The sequence below is a fragment of the Megalops cyprinoides genome, chromosome 9 (genome assembly GCF_013368585.1).
Source record: "Megalops cyprinoides isolate fMegCyp1 chromosome 9, fMegCyp1.pri, whole genome shotgun sequence".
NCBI lineage: Eukaryota > Metazoa > Chordata > Actinopteri > Elopiformes > Megalopidae > Megalops > Megalops cyprinoides.
In genome coordinates, this window is record NC_050591.1 from 20,688,444 (window position 1) to 20,709,350 (window position 20,907).

Here is a 20,907-nt window from a genome sequence, read left to right on the forward strand (position 1 = left end):
GGCAGACTCTACTCCGCCCTGTACTCCCCTTAAATAGCATCACACAATAACGCACACTCCACTTAAATCTTTCTCCATGGCAACCGCTCCTGGAACAGAAAACACTTCCAGCACAGTACAAAAGCAGACAGGCTGGAATTTCGTGTTATAATGCGCTAAGGAATTACTGGAAGCTGGTGCCTTGCAGCAAGCCTCCGAGGGTTATGCACTTCATCAAGGAGTAAACAGCACAAGGTAACTTTTGTGTCATTTCATGGCATGCTGTAGGTTCAGAGGCGTGCTTATGTACTTACTGAGTGGGGTAACCGTGTTAGTAAGTGTTGCTGATCTCCCGAGAGAGCTGAAAACGATTCCTCATGTCGATAACTCAGTTTGGCTGGGTGCCTGAACACGTGTTTGATGTCTTATTTCATCGAGACCTTGCAAATGTATACCATCACATGCCTGTGTTAAGATGCTTCAAAATGTTTCACCTTTCTTTTTGTGTAGTTTTCTCCTGATGCCATCATCAGTAAATCTGTGCAAGTATAGTGGAAAAGCGGAGCCAGACCCTTTGGTATGAAATACGGGACGTTTCTAGGGGAAAGCACAATGTTCCGCAGTTACGAAATTGATGTCTCTATCAGGCAAATTAGCAGGAGACATCCACCCCCACCATCCCACGGCCTGACAGTTCACTCACACCCCCAGAGATCCTGCTGCTCTGAGCTCAGCTCGGCAGAGTGGGGAGACGGCAAAGCCTTCTATGAACGCTTTTTGTCCTCAAGAAAGTTAATACGTGGAAAATGGAGCTGTGTTGTGTTATGTGTTATGCCTCACAGAGATACTGCACATGTTCATTTGTTTCCGAATTAGGTTTATAGTCACATGTATTGCATTAAATAAAGCAGATTCTCTATGTCTTTTACTGTACAGCTCTGTCTTTTCTTGAAGAAGAAAGGGACGAATTAACTGTGATGCCCTTTCATTTATGTCTTGACATACCCCCTGTACTTGACAGCCAAAATGGGTCTCCTGGTGAGGCATGTGCTGGAAATGACTGCCTGCACCACATTTTGCAATAAGCTGAAACAAAAAAACAAAACAAAATAGCATCCAACAGCACACAGCGGTAATGGGCTGTTGCTATAGTTACATCCTTTTGGCAGGGTTACTTATGAAGCAGGGAGGGCAAACTTCCAAAGTAGGAGGAGGGTGCACTTCCCCTTACAACTGAACAGGTTCTCAGGTTAGTGGATGCTCAGTAGAGAAAGCTGGCATACAGATCACTGCAGCAGTGGTTTCAATTACACAGAATTAGAACCGCAGGCGACGGAGATGTTTACCAGAGGCAGTGTCCTGGCCTGGACAAGACAGAGCTAAGACCCATTTCTGTGATATGAAGCATCAGCATGCCCCCTGGACAGAAAGTCAGGCCAGCATACAATCTGCATCTCCAAACCATCCCTTTAATGCTGAGGCTATGGGTAGTGTTCTATCAGCTCAGGATTTCACCCACAACCTTCTGGTGTTGTGAGAAGATATGGTACCCCCAAGGTCCCATTACCAGGACACAGACTTTATGAAAGACACACAGAGCTATAGTGGATCCAATTTTTATGTGGGCAGTAATGTGGTTTGATAAGTGGGTCTTGCTCATTTCCCAATGGCAAGCCTGTTTCTCGTTCTTCACTTCTCTCTAAGGCTGATAAGCCAGACCTTCTCACCATCTGAGCCTTTGAAAAAGGGGCAGCGCCAGACATTATATGATGGGTGGTTGTGAAATGATTCCTATCTCCAGAATGCTACCTCCATCTGGTGCGTTTACAAAATCAATTTCCGTTGGTCTGGATCTGTTTTTCTTTTTTTCTTTTTTGCAAAGTATGTAAACTGGTACATCATGTTCTAAGTTGGCATCAAAAGAATACATTCATGCCAGCCTGCTTATTTTACAGCTTCAGATCTTTCACTTGCAAAACATGATACAGTTTTTTAAATGAGCTATAATCAAGAACTGATGCTGATGTTCAGACATCTATGTAATTATATTATTATAATCAAACATCCTTATTGGATATAATTATGCTGTAATACCAAAAGAAAAAGTGCTGGAACATGAAAAGAATATGTCACATTTTAAAATGACAAATAGGGGTGCTTGGTACACAAGCACAACCCAAAGCAGGAAAACCAGTAGGACCATAGCTTCCAGAACTTCAAAATACTACAAAAATTAATTAACCACAAGACTCAAGAATCAGCTGCTGATACCTTTTGAAACACTTTTCCTTTCATTTGAGCTTTGAGCTGTGTGTCTCTCAGTGTCCCTGCACTCCCAGAGTCCAGCCATGCCCGTTCCACCAGAGGTCCTGTGGACATGGATGGAGCTGCACGACTCCGTGTCCTTATACTCCGCTGAAAAGAAGATCCGCCGTGCAGCTGGGCTGAAGCGCTGGCAGCTCCAGCGTTGGCCCCGCCTGCCCTCTGGGCTTCAGCACTCGCTCTTGGATGAACGCAGGCTGCACCGGGCCGCCTGGAACGGCTGCCTAGAGCAGGTCAAAGCCCTCCTCGAGCTGGGCGTCCCGGCAGAGTGCCAGTGAGTGTTGCTCCACAGCTCACCCAGTCATATGTAGCCCTTAGGGTGTCAAAACTGTGGACCACAATGTCTTCTTTTATATTTGACATGTGGTTCAGTTTTTCTTCTCTTCATACTGCTTTCTTTGGAGGTTTAAAATATTACAGACTATCTTGTTCCTGTAGAATCAACCTGCTGCAACCTGGGCAGTAGTGTAGTGTAGTGGTGAGGAGCAGGGCTAGATTGCTGGCTTGATTCCAAGGTGGGTCACTGCTGTTGTACCCTCAGGCAGGGCACTTAACCCAGAATTGCCTCAGTAAATATCTACCTGTATAAATGAATGACACTAAAGAAGCATGTTTGTATGTTGCTCTGGATAAGAGTGTCTGCTAAGCAGCGTCATGCAAATGTAAATGTAAATATAAACCTCCTGGGCTGCAGGACAGTTCAGAATCCTGATTAACATAACCATTTGCATTTACAAGTGACTGAAATAAAAGACAAACATTTTGCAGAACAGAGGAGATCACAGTTAGGAATGAGGATGAAAAACCTGGCTCCTTTCATTGCACTTTTACATCAAGATTATCAGGGTCCAAGGGACTTAATGTTCTAAATTCCAGGCAGGTCAGTGCAGGCTACATGTCATGGTATATGTCATACATGTATGTCCATAATGAGAGAACACTAAATTGGTTCTGCGCTTCTTTTCATTGTATGTCCAGTAATAATAAATGCTGATAATTCCATCAGCTTTATTACACATGCCTTACCCCTTTGCCAAAAATCACATTCTACAGCCATAATGTCTGAAAATCATTACTGGTTTCCTGTGGCCAGGATCCCAAACGTTATCCTCTTGAGATCAAGTGCAAATATATCACTGATGAACTAAATGAAGCTAATAAAATGTCCATAGTAAATGAAAAAATAATAATGATGATGATAATGGCTACTAACAATAACAATGATAGCTGTAATATTACTTATGAATTAGTTATGACAAGGTGCTCTTCTTAATCATATCTCACTGATAAGCTCAAATGTACATTTTGACAGATCTCTTCTTACACATATTAGCAATATGTTTGTAATGTGAATGTGAAGAACATAGCCTGTGTGGAGGCTGAGAAACTTGCAAACACCAGCTTGTTATCCATTAATATCCATTGAATAACTTGAAAGAACTCAACCTTGAAGTAATGTATTTAATGCTTACAATTACAAATGCTTCAGAATGTGATCTGTAGTATGGGCAAATGGAATGTGCAAAAACACGACAATTATGTATGTATTAATACTGGATGAAAAGGGGATCAGTGACACATTCAGAGGGCTGAGAACTGACTGTTCTTTGAAGGCATTTGTGGACTATATCTGCAGGGACCCCCAGGGCTGGACAGCAGTCCACCATGCTGCATTCAGCGGACACCTCCCTGTGGTCAAGTTCTTGCTGCAGCGAGGCACCGAGGTCAACTGCAGGGACTTCTTCAACTGCACACCACTTCATCGAGCCTGCTGGAGTGGTCACACACAGGTAGCCGAGTACCTCCTTCAGCTGGGGGCCTCCCATGAGACACGGACATGCTCGGGCCAGACGCCCCTGCATCTAGCTGCGGCTAACGGGCACTTGGGCACAGTCCGTACCCTGCTGAAGTGTCACTCCCAGCCGGATTCCCGGGACATCCACAAATGGACCCCGCTCCACTGGGCAGTGTTCAACGGGTGGGGTGAGGTGGTGGAGCTGCTGCTGGGGGCCGGGGTGGGGGTGGATGGAGACGAGGGTGAAGACATGAGCCCCCTGCAACTGGCCGTGCTGGCTGGGAACGAGACCAGCGTCAAACTCCTGCTACACTGTGGCGCCGACGTCAATGCCAAGAACCACAATGGGCAGACGGCCCTGCACATCTGCGCAGCCTCAGGCAACAAGAAGGTGATCTCTCAACCTTCCCTTCCCGCCAGAACTGCAGACTTCCAATAAGTCTAAACATTCAATCAGGTTCAACCTACCTTTTTGCTTATAATGGAAACATAATTCCAGTGAAAAGCTGACCTATGTATAAATGTGACTAATTTTTTCAATCAAATCCCAGAGATGATCATACACACACACAAACACACACACACAATTTGTACACACACACGGTCACCAACAAACCCTCTCTAAATTGTGGAATTATTTCAAAATCATGAATCACTCAGTAATAATGTGACTTCTGTTTCCCTTCCCCTTCCCAACAAAGCCGATTATTACAGAGTGCAAGAGAAAAGTTGATACACGGGGAACAGATGGCACAACACAGGCCTGAGTTCCTGTCTCTTTAACACTGTTTGGTCACTCTTCTAGATTCTTCAGCAGCTGCTGACAGGAGGTGCCAAGGTGGAGGTGGCAGACGCGGACCTTGTGGTTCCACTGCACCTGGCAGCAGGGGTTGGCTCCCGTACTGTTGTGCACCTACTGATCCTGAGCGGGGCGGGACTGAACACCCAAGACCGTCTGCTGATGACTCCCCTGCATTACTCAGCCTTGCGGGGCAACACGGAAGCGGCAAAGCTGCTGCTGCACTATGGGGCAGAGGTGAACACCGTTGAGCGGCTGGGAAGGACGCCACTCCACCTGGCCTCTGAGAGGGGCCACTGCGATGTGCTTCGCATGTTGCTGGAGGGCGGCGCCGACCCATCGCTGCGGTCACACTGGCAGGAGACTGCTGGCGACATTGCCTCAGAGCATGAGCAGCACAGTGCACTTCAGGTTCTCTGGCAGTATCAGAGGTCCCAGAAAAAGACTCAAACCCGGGGCCTTCAACACAGCATCCAGCAGCAGATTTACTAAGGGAGGTTAAAAGCACAGACACACTGCGGGCAGGCAGGTATAATTTTCTACTGAGTTAAAACTCAGTGATGAAAAATGAGTATTTCCTTACCAGAGAGAGCTGTCAACTTTAGTTCCTCTGTGTGGAAACTCAGTCATATTGTGAAATAATGAGTGGATGGTTGTCAGAATGAAGAGACATTTATGTATGTATAATGTGGTAATAATGTGGTTGACATGTATGTCTGACTATTGTCTTTTATTTTGATAACTGAAAGTGAAAGAATTATGTAAAATGCTTTATCAGTATACTGAAATGTGTTAAATAAGCCATGTTATTTAATAGGTGGAATATATAATGATATTTTGTATAAAATGAGCATAGCACACACAGATTGTGAAATTTTGTTTATATGTATTTCACAAATGTTGCTAAGAAGAACGAAAATAAAGGTTTATGGTATCCTCCCATCTGGAGCCTGAATATCTACTACAGTGTGGCCAATCCAACGCGTCAAACAAAAGATGACATAACTGCTTACATAACATAATTCTCACCTGAGGAGTAAAAGGTATAGAACGCCACGCTGAAACATATCACTGTTTAATCTGTTGGAAACTGCAAGTTAACTGGCGGAATCAATCAACGTAGGGACGATTTACTGTTAGAAATTCAGCCACACGGAAATACATGCACATTTCTCTCTACCACCCACTGCAGAACTTACTAGATACCGTTAGCTGATCGAGCGGATGCTTCGCTTACTTGCCCAAGCACCACTACGTTTCACATACGTTTCACCGGTTTCCCATGTTGCACTTCGCGGAGAGAGATCATACTCGCGGAATGATATGTTCAAATGTGAACCACCAAAAGGTGAAAAATAACTTTTCCTGGAAACGACGTCACGGGAACTTCCCCGGCCGACAGCGAAACCATCCTCTAAGCAGAGCCGACTTTGCTCGAACAAATGTAAATTCTCTAAAATTCTGTATGTACAAAATCTAAACCGCATACCCTGCCTCCTTTCACAATATGTTAAATTCGGGTTAAGAAAAGCCATTTTGACGCAATTATCTCACGAACATGATTCTATAATTATATATAATTTAAACAATAAACACACCTGGGGGTTATCTTTTATAAATAGTAGTTACACAACGCACTGAGATCCATTATCTTCATGTACTATTTCTTAGATACTGACTTAGCGAAACGCGGATGAATACATCCCGCCAGAGACTACTGTTGCTGGTAGTTTCGACAGCGTAACTACGTCACGCACCGTCCGTCCCTCGTCTCTGTTCTAGTCTGTCTGCTAGTGTGGTGTGGTCTGACTTCGATTGAGGCGAAGATGGCCGCTGGTGCTTTCTCCGCTGCTGCTAACACATCCACAAGCAACGAGGGGATACTTATTGGCGATAGAGTGTACTCGGAGGTTTTTTTAACGATTGACAACTCTCTCATACCGGAGGAGAGGCTTTCGCCAACACCTTCTATGCTCGATGGCCTCGACCTCAACACCGAGACCGACCTCCGCATTCTAGGCTGCGAACTAATCCAGTCGGCCGGCATTCTTCTGCGGTTGCCACAGGTATGCGCGTTATCGAAAGTATTGGTTAATACACTTTATTCAGCCTGTACCGGGGTAACTAAAACAGTTATCATTTATTATATGACGTGTACACCTTCTTTCACTTTTGGAGTCAATGTCTTCGGGCATCCGTTAACATGTTGCTAGCTAGCTAACTAGCCTCGTTAGCATTAGCTAGCTAATGATAGAGTAGATGAAAATTGAAATGGTTAGCTTATAGTTAGCCAGTCGAACATTTACTTGAATGTTTAATTTCCTACTGAAAGTACAACCGAGGATACTCGAGAGATGGCTACTACTACTACTTTTCTCGGCCGTAAGCGTTTTCTTGAGTGTACACTTGCCTTGTTATTGAGAATGAGTAATGACAAAAACAAAATGGCGGGCACCGTATTGCGAGCGCTTTTGCCGAAGTGGTTAGCTGCAACGTCACATTTGAATCTTTTACTCTCGCCTCTCGTAGGTGGCCATGGCTACGGGACAAGTGCTTTTTCATCGATTTTTCTACTCCAAGTCGTTTGTCAAACACAGCTTCGAGGTGAGTTCATTCCCAAAATTTCCTTAACAGCAGCGAGCGGAACTCCATCGTTCGCGCTGGCAGCCATGTTGTGACCTGTGTTAGTTAATATAGAAAGGTGGGAAGATTGGTCATTGCTATACAGTTAGAAACAGTGCAGCAAGATAGTGAATACTTGGCAGAAATACGGATCACTGGTTATCACTGGCCGTTCACTGTAACCATCACGATTTAACGCAGTATCATCCGACTGTCGGTTTAGCCATTGTAATTTCCTGTGTAGTATTAGCTAGGTGGTTAGTTAGTACAAAGCCTTACGACATCTTTCAGTGTGAACAAAGGCAGTCGGAGAGTTGGGTAGGAAAGACTAAAGACTGTATTCTGAATGGCAGGGATATTCAAATAACCAGCGTTAGGTAGGTTATTGCAAGTGTCAAATTTGTAGAAGTTAGATTGACATGTACATATGTTAATGTAGAATATAGAGAATATAATAATGCCCAAAACATGGCCCCCTTTTCCAGATTGTTGCTATGGCCTGCGTGAACCTGGCCTCCAAAATAGAGGAAGCGCCTCGACGAATAAGGGACGTGATCAATGTTTTCCACCACTTACGACAAATACGAGGAAAAAGGTAAGCATCCAGTCAGTATGGCTTATTTGTTTAAAAACAAAAAGTAAACGTTCAATGTGTTTTTTCCGCTGTCAATTTTTTGTGCCACCACCCCAGCTCCAACTTTCCTCACCTGTTTTACAGTCTAGAGAACTGTTCAGTTGAAACCTTAATACTGATGTTATTTGCATTATCCTGTTAACATGAACTAATGTGTTGTAAGTAGTGAAGTTTTCTCATTTTTTGTTTGCGTTTATTTGAAGGATTGCTCTTTGTTTCATGAATTTTCAAACCCATCTTAAAAGCTTTCAGTTCTCATCAGTTGTGATTTTAAGGGTAATTATAGCTACACATTACTTGTTAAAAGTAAGGAAAATTTATTCTGTCTCGTTTGCTACTATTTTGTCGCTATAGTTTTTTTTATTTTCATAAGATGTTGAAGAGTATGCATACTGTACATATAATTGCAAACGCTACTGAGGATCAAGCTGTTACCAGTAGGACTGAGACAAGAGATGTAAATTTCCATTGTCTTTCTGTATAGAAGAGGAATCTGTTCAGTTTAGAAATAGGACCACGGTATTAACTTGAGTTCTTTTTTCCCTTGCAACCAACTAACAGCGACCAGCTACATTTACCAAACCCTGGGTGATGTGGAATGGTACGTAGAGATGAAGCTGTCGGCATGGCAACAGTGAGCGAAGTGTCGCATTCCCCCCCTCCTCCCCCGGGAGAAGCCAGTGGTCTGAGAGCGGGTCACTGGAATCGGGGACGACAGGTTGGCCGCTGGTTCGAGGCGTCTGGGAAACTCCTGTACCTCAATCTAAGCTTTTGTCACTACTGCTGGTGCAGGTGGTAAAGAACAAATGTTTGACTGTAATGGAAGACAAACCACATGCCATGGCTTTCACAGAAATGTCACTTGCATTACACGCAGGGCTCTCAAGTCTGAAGTCTCCACACCAGTGCTGCTGTATTCAAGTGCAGTCGTAGACGTAGTTTGACAAATCCAGCATGGAAGAAGTATCACTTAGATAATATATTTGGTAAACAAATCAGCAGTATACTCTGTTAGGTTTTATTACATATATTCTATGATCTGTTAAAACCAAATCTCAGATTTATTGCATACTTTTTGTTGTGTTTAGATTGTTGCCATGTTATTGGAATATGATTTATTGGATCAGGTGTGTAGTTTGCATTTAGCAAATTCAGTATGTATTGAGTGCTCCTCTTCAAGAGGTACTCGTTTAAGTCATGTAGAATCTGAGAGCGCTTTAGTAAATTTTAAAATATGCGTTCAAAACTGAGTCATAAATATTACTGCTATTGTAAAGGAATTTGGTTTTTGACCTTATGCTTATCACGCTTGCGGTTTAAAACTGATTTAAGGTACTGTAGTAAAAGCAAGTAGTGTTTGTCGTTGAGCGAAGTTCAGTGTTTATGTGATAGATGCGTTCTGTCATATTTAATTAAAAGGGTTCAGGAAAGATATGGTCAAGGTAGATGCTAAGTGCATAATTTGCTTGGCCATCGGTCTTAGAGGGAGACTGCCATCTGGTGTTCCCGGTCATCATTGATTTACTCAGTGCTGCGCTAGTTTTATACCAGCAGTTAAATGTCTTAGGTCACTGATTTCTGTTGGTTTTATTGTAGTTAGATCACCCAGATCTGTGGCATATTTTTGACATTACACACATCTCAAAGGGACAGCAGATTGTCTTGAAGTGTATCTGTCAAATGAGCTGGAAACATTGAGCCAAAAATACACTCAAGAAACCAGAGAGAATTGTGATTGAGCATAGACAGGTTCTGCCAGTTCTGCTCTTTCGATATATTCCGGTGCTTAGTATGTAACAGCTTAACAGCTAGTTAAGACTTACTGAGTTGACAGCTGTTTGAAGCTATTGACAAAACCTTCATCGGGAAAACCTGCCTTGCCAATTTAGGATCATATTAACTGATATTTGGAGAAGATGATTACTGAACGTTTGCTCAGACTGACACCTGTTAACACTAAGTGTATCCTGTAATTGGTGAATTTTGTTTTGTACTGTAGAACAGTAGTAGTTGTCGTTGTTTTTGTGTGCCGGTTGCATTTCTGTTGAAGCTGTGATGCATGGTGAGAGAGCATGTGCTGCCTGTTATAGTTTACTCCCGGCAGAGATTCAAAAGCTTCTATTGCAGGTACAGGAGTTTAAAAAAAAGTTAGGATCTGTTGCCTTTAGTTGGTTGAAAGGGAAAAAAGAACTGAAGAAAAGGCCACTTTTCTATGTTTTCCTGGGAGACATTTTTTTATTTTTCATTCTTCCACAAATCAGGAGCCCGAGTCCGTTGATTCTTGATCAGAACTACATTAACACCAAAAACCAGGTTATTAAAGCGGAACGGCGGGTTCTGAAGGAGCTGGGATTCTGCGTGCATGTCAAGCATCCCCACAAGGTGAGTACCAGGCCACCTTCTTCCTGATCACTCGGCATTCATATCGCAAGGCTTTGGAGCAGTGGAAGGTGCTACCATTGTATGGAATACTGTTGAGCATAGACAACTCCATTGTCAGTTTTTGCTGTTGTGTGATTGAATTAGGGCTAATGGACCTTGGCAATTGGAAGAACATTAGTCCATCTAGGTACATAATTTGTAATGTCTTTCAGATCATTGTAATGTATCTCCAAGTCCTTGAATGTGATAACCAGACGCTGATCCAAACAGCCTGGTAAGTACATGATAAACTCCATTTGTATGTCTGATGTCACGTCTAATTAACCTGCTGAATTGTTTGTTTTCAACATTCTGTAATGTTGCAGTTCTGCATCTCTGGAATTTCTTATTCAGACGTCTTTGTGTCTCTTGTGTTTTCATGGCTTGAGTCTTTATTTTCATTTACAAATGTGAACGGAGAACTCAATTTAACTTTGTCCTTTCTTTCTACTCTTTGATTAAAGGGTAGTCCATGATGGTAAGTGTCATAAAGAACCTCTGAACTCTGCTCCTCCAACCACATGACCTCAGGAATCTACCCCCATTGGCTGCCCTTCTCGAGACAGCCAATCCAGTGAGCGCTCTCTGCCGAGAATCACTGAAGGGGTCCTATTCCATCTGGCAGCATCGCCTTGTTTTCTTGGTGTCAAAAGGATTTGTATTTTTTTTTTTTTAGCTTTCCGGTGTAAATGTTTTCATTTTTTTGTAGTTCTGTAGATTGAAAAACTGCATTCTATTATATATATTTTTTCTATTCTACGTAAATGCAACTAAAGCAGTAAACATTAGAGAAGGCCTTTTCTATTTTATTTTTCAAGTATACTTTTTTGAATGTAGATACTGTTATCCTTGTTGTTGCATACTATCTGACGTCGTCTCCAGAAAATCTGTCTTTCAGGCCTCCTCCAGCGCAGGCTTTGTCTCCAAGGACCTGTTCTGTCATCACCTGCATTCTCTTGATAAGTCGATAGACTGTTACTTTGCCCAGATTTTTAGTAGCAAAGCTGCACGCAGGCTCTTTTTTTTGGAGCAGGTGCCAGGCGTTGCCAGAGCCTTCACTTATCTTTGCTCCCACACCTGGCTGTGAAGACTACAACTGAGGCCATTTGTCTGTTGAGTGGTGGGGCCATTTGTACATGCGTCCTTCACATTTCCGTTTGGTTTTAAAATCCGCAATAGGCACACGTCAAACCATTTTATTCTCGCATCTCACAGGAGCTTCTCCCTGTACAAACACCTCTTGGCCATCATCGCCATTTTAACCCGTCATCATCAAAGCTGTATGTAAGACACTGGTCAGGGTGTTGTCCCTGAGTGATTGGACCAGGCAATCGTTGAGGAACGTTCACATAGCAATGCACAGGACATGCTGCATCATGCGCTTTGTAGATTTCATCACTGAATTAGAGGATCATTTTTGTCTTTCCCGTAATATAGTCTGCTCCATCGTACAAGTCATTTTCACCACAGACCCATCTTGTCCCAAAAAAATAATGCAAAGAAAGGGAAAATGGGTTATTGTTGGTGGTGTCATACTACATTTGAAATGTTGGCAGTTAACTGCCAGAAGCAGCATGTAGCTCAAAGTGAAAAGTTTGCTTTTGCACATTTCACAACATCTCTTCATGACACCCTTTTTTGGTGCTTTCATTTGTGGTATATGTAGGCCTTACTGTCACCATGGACATACTCGAGAGAGGAAAAGGACAAAGCTAAAATGAGTCTCCATCAGTGTTGAAAAAACTGTAAATGAAAAGTGATTTAAAGAAAGTCAGGAAATGTTGCATTGTTGGTGTACGGTTTTGTGTTTTAGGAATTATATGAATGACAGTCTGCGGACCAATGTGTTTGTGAGATTTCAAGCAGAAACCATCGCTTGCGCCTGCCTTTACCTTGCTGCCAGAGCTCTTCAGGTGGGTGTCTTTCTCTGACCTGTCCCCTTTCATTGATCCCCCCCCCCCCCACCACCACCTGCCTTCTCGCCTTTCCTTTCCATCTTGTTCTCTCCAGTTTCTGGGTTGTTAAAAGTCCTGTTAGCCTCATCATGGTGCTCTGTTTCTGGTCTCCAGATGGCTCTTCCCTCCAAGCCACAGTGGTATCTGCTATTTGGAGCCACTGAAGATGAGATCAAGGAGATCTGCATTACCACATTGAGGCTTTACACCAGGAAGAAGGTGAGGCTCTTCACTACCCCTGGTTTTAGTGTCTCTGTAGGAAGTGTCTTCAGGTATAGAAGTGATCTGAGATATTTCCCTTTCAGCCAAATTACGAGCTCCTGGAGAAGGAGGTGGAGAAGAGGAAGATGGCTCTTCAGGAGGCCAAGCTTAAGGCTAAAGGGCTTAACCCAGATGGCACCCCTGCCCTTTCCACCCTGGGGGGATTCTCGCCTGGCTCTAAACCATGTAATTGACCGTTTCTTTGGTCTGCATTACATACTGATCACTTACACACATGGCAGTCATTTGCCGGGCAGGGAAGTTAATGTCATTTTTACATTCATCAGCTTCTCCAAGAGAGTCAAAGGTGGATGAGAAATCTCCAAACCCCCAGACGCAGAAGGCAGTGAAGAAGGAGCCAGATGACCGACCACAGGGCTCCAAGAGCCCCCATAATGGGTAAGTCTGACAACACCTCCACACAGCTAGGAGGCGACGTTCGTTCCCCTTGAACTCGAACAAGGACTAATTATTTGTCCTGTTACAAAAGAGCTGTCACTTAAGCATGTCTCACCTTTCTCCAGCCTCAGGAAAGAAAACAAGCTGAGTCGGAACAGCAGGAGTGTCAGTCCATCACGGTCAAGAACAAGATCGCGGTCACGGTCCCGCTCCCCTCGCAGACAGTAAGTGCACCTGTTAATGTAGGAGCGACAGCGAACAGCTAGCTATGCTGTCAACAATCCGCCGTTCCTAAATGAGTGCATGGCATGTAAAAACAAATACTTTCTCAGCAGTGGGTCTGTATGCAAGCCATGGATAGATTACCTACCACTCTACATAGATGGTCCATTTTCCACTGGCATGAAGTGGATCTCGGCTTGCGGGTAGCTTTGACTGAGTAAGATTAGCTTTTTTTGGCAAGATGTAGCACTGCAGGTGGCAGGAGTTGTGCTGCGGTGTCTGTCCCCCTCCCAGCAGGCAGCTGGGGCTGTGGTGACAGTGCATCTGTCTTGACAGCCTCCTAGATTCTTGACTTGATTGCAGGGCATTTCCACTTGCAGGTTCCACATCTGACTTGCTCTTCCTTTTAAATATAAATAACAAATGTGACAATATGTAGATTCTATTAAGAAGGGTTTGGAAGAAATACAAATGAGATATAGGCATGAGGTTACAGATCCATTTACCCCGGTTCCCCCTTCTCCAGTTACAACAACCGCCGGAGCCGCTCCGGGACCTACAGCTCACGCTCCCGTAGTCGATCCCACAGCCGCAGCCCGTCACCACGCCGACAACAAAACCATGGCCCTTCGCCCCTGCTGCCCCATCTGAAGGCCAAGCACCGGGTGGATGACCTCAAGCTGCAGGGCCGTCACGGTCACAAGAGGAAGAAGTCCCGCAGCCGCTCGCGGTCCACCAGCAAACCCCGGGACCGGGATCGCGACCGTGACCGCAGCTCCTCCGACATGGCGGCCAAGAAGCACAAACACGAGCGCGGAGGCGGTCATCACCGGGATCGGCGGGAACGGTCCCGCTCCTACGACCGCAGCCACAAGAGCAAGCACCACAGCAGCGGTCACTCGGGCCACGGGCGGCACCGCCGCTGAAACACCCAGGACTAGTGGGCTGAGGGCCCCTCCCCCTCTGTGTTTCTGTGTTTTACTTTTCATTTATTTTTTTTCTTTTGCAAACCTTTAGTTTAAATGTAAAGTTATGGACTTGAAACTACATATTTACAGTGTAAAGATGGCTTAAATGCCAATGTATTACAAAGAATGCTTTGATTTATAAAAGCAACATATAAAAAAAATCAGAATTCAGGAAAGATCTAGATTTTGCACAGTTCAAAGAAAGAATACTTGGACAAGTTTGTTTTACTTTTTTGGACAGACATATGTATACATAAGTTGTGTGCTGTACAGGTGCAAGAAAACGGGGTTTCTCTAGATATAGACCTTATTTTTTTACAGCTGGCTGCAGACTCTTAATTTCGGACCTCTTTTGTTAGAATCGTGGTGAATTTGTTACACTGGTTTTTAGTCTGCACGTGTTTGTCTGATTTTTACTCAATAAAAGACTCGGTACAAAAGACAAAGGTTTTGGTTTCATTTGTTTTTCAGTAAAATCAGGGGCCTTGAAAGATTTCCTTTTTGCATGTCTTCAATATGTAAATATTTGCTTGCATAGACTGCCTTAACACTTTCCAATCTACAGACTTGAATCCACCTTTCACATGGTAATAGAATGAACCCTCAAGAAGGGATTTAAACTTAATCAGAAATGAAATTTTCTGATGAAATTAGCCATTTTTAAAGGAATATGGCTTTGTCATTGATTGTTTGGAATAGAGTTGAAAGTTAGCTCAAAAGGTTTAGTCATTTGATCACATACCATGGGCATCATTTCAGAAGAGGAGAACCTTGGTTGCTCTTTTGAATGTGGCCTGCACCTTCTTTAAATTACAGCAAATGAACTAGCTGGAGGGAAATTGCTATATACCTGCCTATTTACTAATACCACTATGGCAGAGTGTTTCAATTCAGTGTGTTTCAGTCACAGCAGTGTTGCTTTGCTTTTGATTAAGAGAATCATATCTCAACCTGTATTTCACTACCGTGAATAACTAGAATGTCTTCTGAGCACAAATGTAGTGTCATGGTTCTGAATGTGATAAAATGTTTAGCAGCAGAGGGCGCTCTAGTATAGGACATGCACTAACCAGTAGCCTTGATTTCTCTTGTATATCTCGTCCTCCCATGTGTTAATAGTTCCTTGTGTAAACATGTGCATGGAATGTGGAGAGCTTTTGAGGTGATGACATGTCTGACTTGACGGTAATGGGTTTTAGAAGCTATAATGTATTACTGCTGCTTTATCCTAGTATTATGATGTACTCCACTATACTATTCACAGGTTGTATATATTATTTTAAACTTTCTGTAACCTGAGTAGGTCCCCCATTGAGTACAAACACATCTGTCAAACTTAATAGTACTAATAATACATATTATATGTATTGCACAGTGATTTACATAAAGAGAGATGAAAATGCAGAGACAAAACCAAACAAGTAGAACAAAAGAAAAGCAATGAAGACCAGTGAGACCTAGAGCAAAAGTGAAAATTAGTTGAAAATGAATGAAAATGTGATGTTACGGTTATTAGCCTGATGGTTTTCTCTGGGTGTATTATTTTGTCGTGTGGGATTTTAACAGTTCTAACACGTAATCCATTGCAATGGATCCCATTCATACATTCTTGACATTTCAGGGTGTAAGCGGGAGTTGGGATGATTCTTCAGACGTATTCTGTTTGCAGTTCAATGTTGTTACACATATCTACCTTCTTCAGCTGAATCATGCATCATGCAAATGACCCTTTATGCTTTATAATCCACTCTCCATTCAGTTTAACTCACTCATGTTGCAAGACCATAGTATCATAGAGCTTCTGATGACATGACAGTATTTACAGTGTTATTTTTTCACATACCGGTTAGCTGTGTTGAAAATAATCTGACTAAACGGGTAATATTAACAACCAGTCTGTCCAAGATGCCACCTCTGATGTCAGCCCTCCCTTTACAGTTTTGAGAACTTTCCTTTGAGTCACAGGTGCAGTTGCTTGCACTGTAAAGTATGTAGGCCTACAGTTTTATCCTAATTTCCATAAATATTGTGTAAAAATAATGAGAGTGTTTCGAAAGTGTTTATGGTTGTTTACTGTTGTCCTATTGACAGAACTGCTCTATATCACTACTACTCTCTCCTAAGTCTAGGTTTGGGTAGATACAGATGCTCTTTTAAATCATGTGCTGGCTGGATCTTGCAGTGAATGAATAGAAGAGCCATCTGACCCTGACTCAGTCGTTGACCTTTGTAATCACTGCACTGGAGTCATCGCAAGTAAGTGAGAAGCTGCACAAGGAGTGAGCCATAAAAATCCATTCTCCACTCAAAACGATCCTCCCTGGGCAGCGTAGCATAGTCTCAGCTCTTGAGTGTCAGCAGTTGCTAGGCCTGCTAGTGTCCACTTCCTCTCTGCTCCCATTTAAGATATTAAACCTCTGACCTCTCAGTGGTTCAACATGTTTGGCCTGGATCCAAATCATGACAGACTTAGGCATTGGGGTTGTCGTGGAACAGTGTATCAGATCCTTGAAGGGGAGAAGCTCTCCAGGTTTCAGACCCAAGTAACTCTACACCGTCATCTCCCTGGGATGCTGCAGTGTGGTGTCCAACTGTTTCTCAGGGATGTGCTGAGAACCGTCACATAAATGTCTTAGAGCTTTGGGTTAATGCAGTTGGCCTTGCAGTAATTCCTCACTGGAAACATGTCCTACTACACTTGGATAATGCAACAGAGGCTGCCATAATCAGTCACCGGGGCAATCTGAAGTCCATTTGTAAGATAACATTACACTATGGGCCCAGACCTGTCAATGAGAGTGAACCCTCACCACACAGGTAGAGGCTTCAACCAGCCAAGGTGTTATCAGATTTGGATGCTGTTTAGCAGGGCAGAAGCGGACCTGTTTGCCTCTGCAGAGAACACTGTGTCACGTGTTATGCAAATCACTGTATGCCCTGCAGTTACACATCGTATTAGCCCACTTAGCATGCTTAACGTGGATGCCTGCACCCACAAGTGGCCAGACGTGCTGCCGTATGAACTCCCCCCATTGACTCTGGTACAGATGGTACTGAGCAGCGTACAGCTGAGAGGCTACTGTCTCATCCCGGTGGTGCAGAATGATCTGGTTTCCTCTTCTGCTGTTGCTAGTGTCAGCCTACCCATGGGAAATCCCCTTCTGTTAGGACCTTCCAAGTATCGAGGACATTAGACAACAATACCCTAACATGCTGCAGCTCTGGGCCTGGCCAATTAATTATCTTGGAAGAGGATCAAATTGAGGCCATCCATCATAGACACAGTGAAAGGGGCCTGACTCCCCTCCATTCTATGTATGATTATAGAGGTGAATGTTTTCTGCATGTTGTGATGAATGGGGTGAGTGCCCCGAGTCCTACAGACTGCAGCTTGTTCTTCTGCTTCTTCACTTTTTGACAATATGAATGCATGTAACACTCTGAAAGTGTTTGTGGCCACTATTCCCAGAGTGGATAGATGCCCCTGGAGTTGCACCAGCTTTTCTCCAGGTTTTTTTAGAGTGTGGGCCAGATGAAACTCCAGTTCGGGACTCAAAAATAGTGCTCAAGATACTCTCAGGACTGCGCTTTCAGTCTTTAGATGCAATGGTTGGAGTCTTCATTTCCTTCATGTCCTAGGGCTCCTAGGACTGTTTAAATGCCGTTTGTTCTTGCTGTTGGATAATAATGTCATTAGCCAATCCGAAAAGTTGGTTGATTAGAGCAGCCCTCATAGTGTAACACAACAGACATTATTAACGCAACCATTTTTTGCCAAGGCCCGATCCTATTGTTTTGTCATCATACACACATGGCTTTGATGAAAGTTAAGGCTTCCAGGAAAGGACAAATCAAATCTGATAAAATAAGATGATAAGAACAGCCCCTCATTAACAGAACTATTGAGAACCTCTGATTTAAGGGACAAGTATATTTTGCTTCCCCAGCAGTTGAATCAGGATCATTTTGTCTTATTTAATCTTAACACTCAATGACAATAAAATACAAGGAAATTTTGATTTAGGATTGATACTACACTATGTTTTGTCTTGGGCAGAAACCCTCCGTGGTCATATGACTGCTCTGTGAGGGGAGGTGGTGATTGACATGGTCCACGGGATTCAGCAAATGGCATTCTGGGAAGTGACGTAAGCTTAACAAAACTCTACTCTCGCCCACTTCATGATCCCAGAGAAACCCTGTACAGCAGTACAGCTTTCATTTCTCTGCTATGACAACCACTTGCAGTTGCCAAGGAAACCTACCCATTCGCTTACATGCTGGAGTCCCTGCCACCAGAGTACCAGACCCCTGTCCCACGCAGACATTTCAGATGAAGTTAGAAGGTAGTATTAATCGGCCTGAAAATTATGGTCATGCCAGACAGATTTTGTCAGTCATTTTTGTGTGTGTTTCTGTCAGTGTGTTTCCCTTTTTCATACAACTTGTAATTACCAATTGTACATTTGGTCTGTCTCACCATGACAATCTCAATAAAAGATTCCATGCAGGGCGAAGTGAATACAATCATCCAATACACATACAAGCCAACTATTATTCACTCTACATGTCCCACAGAGCACTACAGTGAAGTGGGTGGTAATTAAAGGTTTGGCACCAGTCCTGTGAGGTCACCTGAGCAAATTGTAAATGCCAGTATTGCAGGATGCTAAGAGCACTCTGATGATTGACCCACCTACCCTGCCCCTCATGGGGCAAAGCCCATTTGTTCTACCAGCGTGGGTCCTAGTCATTTTCAGCAGATGACATGGCTAGGTTTGAACCTGGGCCATAGGGATTAGCTTGCTCTTGAAACAAGCCCCTTTACTGTCTGAGCCACTAGGGAGTCCCTGGTCAGTCGTTCAAAATAATGATGTTGCTCAGCCACATATCTGAACTCACACTATTAGTCATTCGAGATCATGATTCCACTCAGTCATTCATTTGAGGTCTCAGACTACTGCATCATTGTGTGGAAAGTTGGTCTGCTTCCTTAGCTGGTGGTCAAATATGGTGTTAGGAGTAAGGGGCATTTCTATCAATGGAGTACATATTAATAATATATCTATCTGAAAACTAGATGACAGAGCACTTAGAAATACAAGTAAGTTCTCACGCTGAGTTACTGGTATGATAAGAGTGCAGAAAGAACATAATTCTTGTGCTGCTCTAACTATGGACACAAGATTATTCACTCAGTATTCCAAGTTGTTGCAGTCTTGTTTAAGTCTGAGAGGGCGATGTCAACACCTGACAACAGGATCTGCTTAGCTACAAATGAGTTTCCATTGTAAGTTGTCAAAAGATTAAGTTTTATACTGTGCAGTTGTATATTCTGAAAGGCTGCAGTTTTGAGGTTTCTGGGCCAGTTCAATATGCAACACCTAAATGTACAAGACTTTGAAACTATGTATTTTCCTAGCCACTCATATTTAGGTATGAGTGGCTAGGAACTGCTAAGCAATTTCCTTAGAAACTCGTTTCTAAAACTCCCACACTCCTGCTACATATACATGGAATCAAAAAAACATGCTGTTACCCATGACATGCATTTTTATGTCAAGATTCCCAGCAGTGATGGTCTGAGGTTTCAGAGTCACTTCCTGTGTTCCTCCAATCCTCAACACCTTCGCTGTGCTTACGCCATACCCACAGTACATGTTGTGCGCATTTCCCCAGTTGCCTTGACAGCAGTAATTGTCAGTGTGGTAAGACTCGTGGGATGGTGGAATCTCGAAATCTGCATACATTACGAACCGGGGTAGGTTCACCGCACACTAGGAGCTCATTATTAGACTTCTCCTGTGACATGCATGCGCAGCGTACTTATGATGACTGCACTGTGTGTTACAGGGGTGGTGGGAGTAACAGGCTGGAAAAATGAGAGCATCCCAATTGAACAGAACAACGCTTCTCTTCTCCTCTCCCTTTTTTTGGTACTGTGCGTTTCTGTATTTGAGAGAGCTAATGAATGCGCAATGCACCCATAGTCAACCTCTCCGCTTATAGAACAAGATCAGAGGAAAAAAAAAAAAAACACATGTTAAAAACATGCCAGACATGCCTGACTGCACTGATGTCTGGGAGATTCCATTCCAGAGCTGACTGGCTCTTATGTGGGAGAAGCTGCTTCACTTCATTCTGCATCTTCATTCTCACATTTGGACACAGTCAGGCTGGGACCAGGGGCCTGTTCATTCACATTTGCTGGACAGTAACCCTGTTTCATGCCACAGTGAGTTGTCACACCACAAGCAGGATATGTTTTAATGGAAATTTAAACAAAGATTTCAGTGGGAATCGGAGACAGTCCCTTAAATACCTACCCAGACCCAGCTGATCGAGTTTTGCTACGAATGTGCAAAACCCACATACCCACACTCTCTTGCATCAACTGTGTCTGGCATCCCTCACTCCTGCCATCTCCAGGTCTGCTATCTGCACTTTCCTGTTCTGCCGAATACTGGGGTATCAACTCCTTTGTCTAAATGGCTAAGATATCTACCATGAGCTTAAAACAAAAGATGCTG

At 43.5% G+C, this 20,907-nt stretch overlaps 2 protein-coding genes across 5 annotated transcripts; both read left to right on the plus strand.

The window, feature by feature from the left end:
* On the plus strand, positions 1-5,578 carry si:ch211-203b8.6 (ankyrin repeat domain-containing protein). 3 transcript variants are annotated; one of them, XM_036536029.1, is made up of 4 exons: positions 1-234; positions 2,287-2,575; positions 3,938-4,487; positions 4,902-5,578. In XM_036536029.1, exons 2-4 carry the CDS (start codon positions 2,328-2,330, stop codon positions 5,385-5,387), a joined length of 1,284 nt encoding a protein of 427 aa, XP_036391922.1. In that variant the 5' UTR covers positions 1-234; positions 2,287-2,327; the 3' UTR covers positions 5,388-5,578. The 3 variants fall into 3 exon arrangements, with proteins under 3 accessions (XP_036391922.1, XP_036391921.1, XP_036391923.1); XM_036536028.1 differs by having other exon boundaries at positions 2,302-2,575; XM_036536030.1 differs by having other exon boundaries at positions 2,319-2,575.
* A 1,072-nt stretch (positions 5,579-6,650) lies between these two features.
* Positions 6,651-14,808, plus strand: ccnl1a (cyclin L1a). Of its 2 annotated transcripts, XM_036536354.1 has the most exons (11): positions 6,657-6,961; positions 7,425-7,499; positions 8,003-8,112; positions 10,413-10,533; positions 10,746-10,807; positions 12,386-12,485; positions 12,642-12,746; positions 12,833-12,974; positions 13,076-13,187; positions 13,313-13,411; positions 13,936-14,808. In XM_036536354.1, the coding sequence occupies exons 1-11, from the start codon at positions 6,722-6,724 to the stop codon at positions 14,333-14,335; spliced, it is 1,566 nt and encodes a 521-aa protein (XP_036392247.1). In that variant the 5' UTR covers positions 6,657-6,721; the 3' UTR covers positions 14,336-14,808. The 2 variants fall into 2 exon arrangements, with proteins under 2 accessions (XP_036392248.1, XP_036392247.1); XM_036536355.1 differs by lacking the exons at positions 12,386-12,485; positions 12,642-12,746; positions 12,833-12,974; ... (1 more) ...; positions 13,313-13,411; positions 13,936-14,808 and adding an exon at positions 11,037-12,337 and having other exon boundaries at positions 6,651-6,961.
* Positions 14,809-20,907: the final 6,099 nt, after the last annotated feature.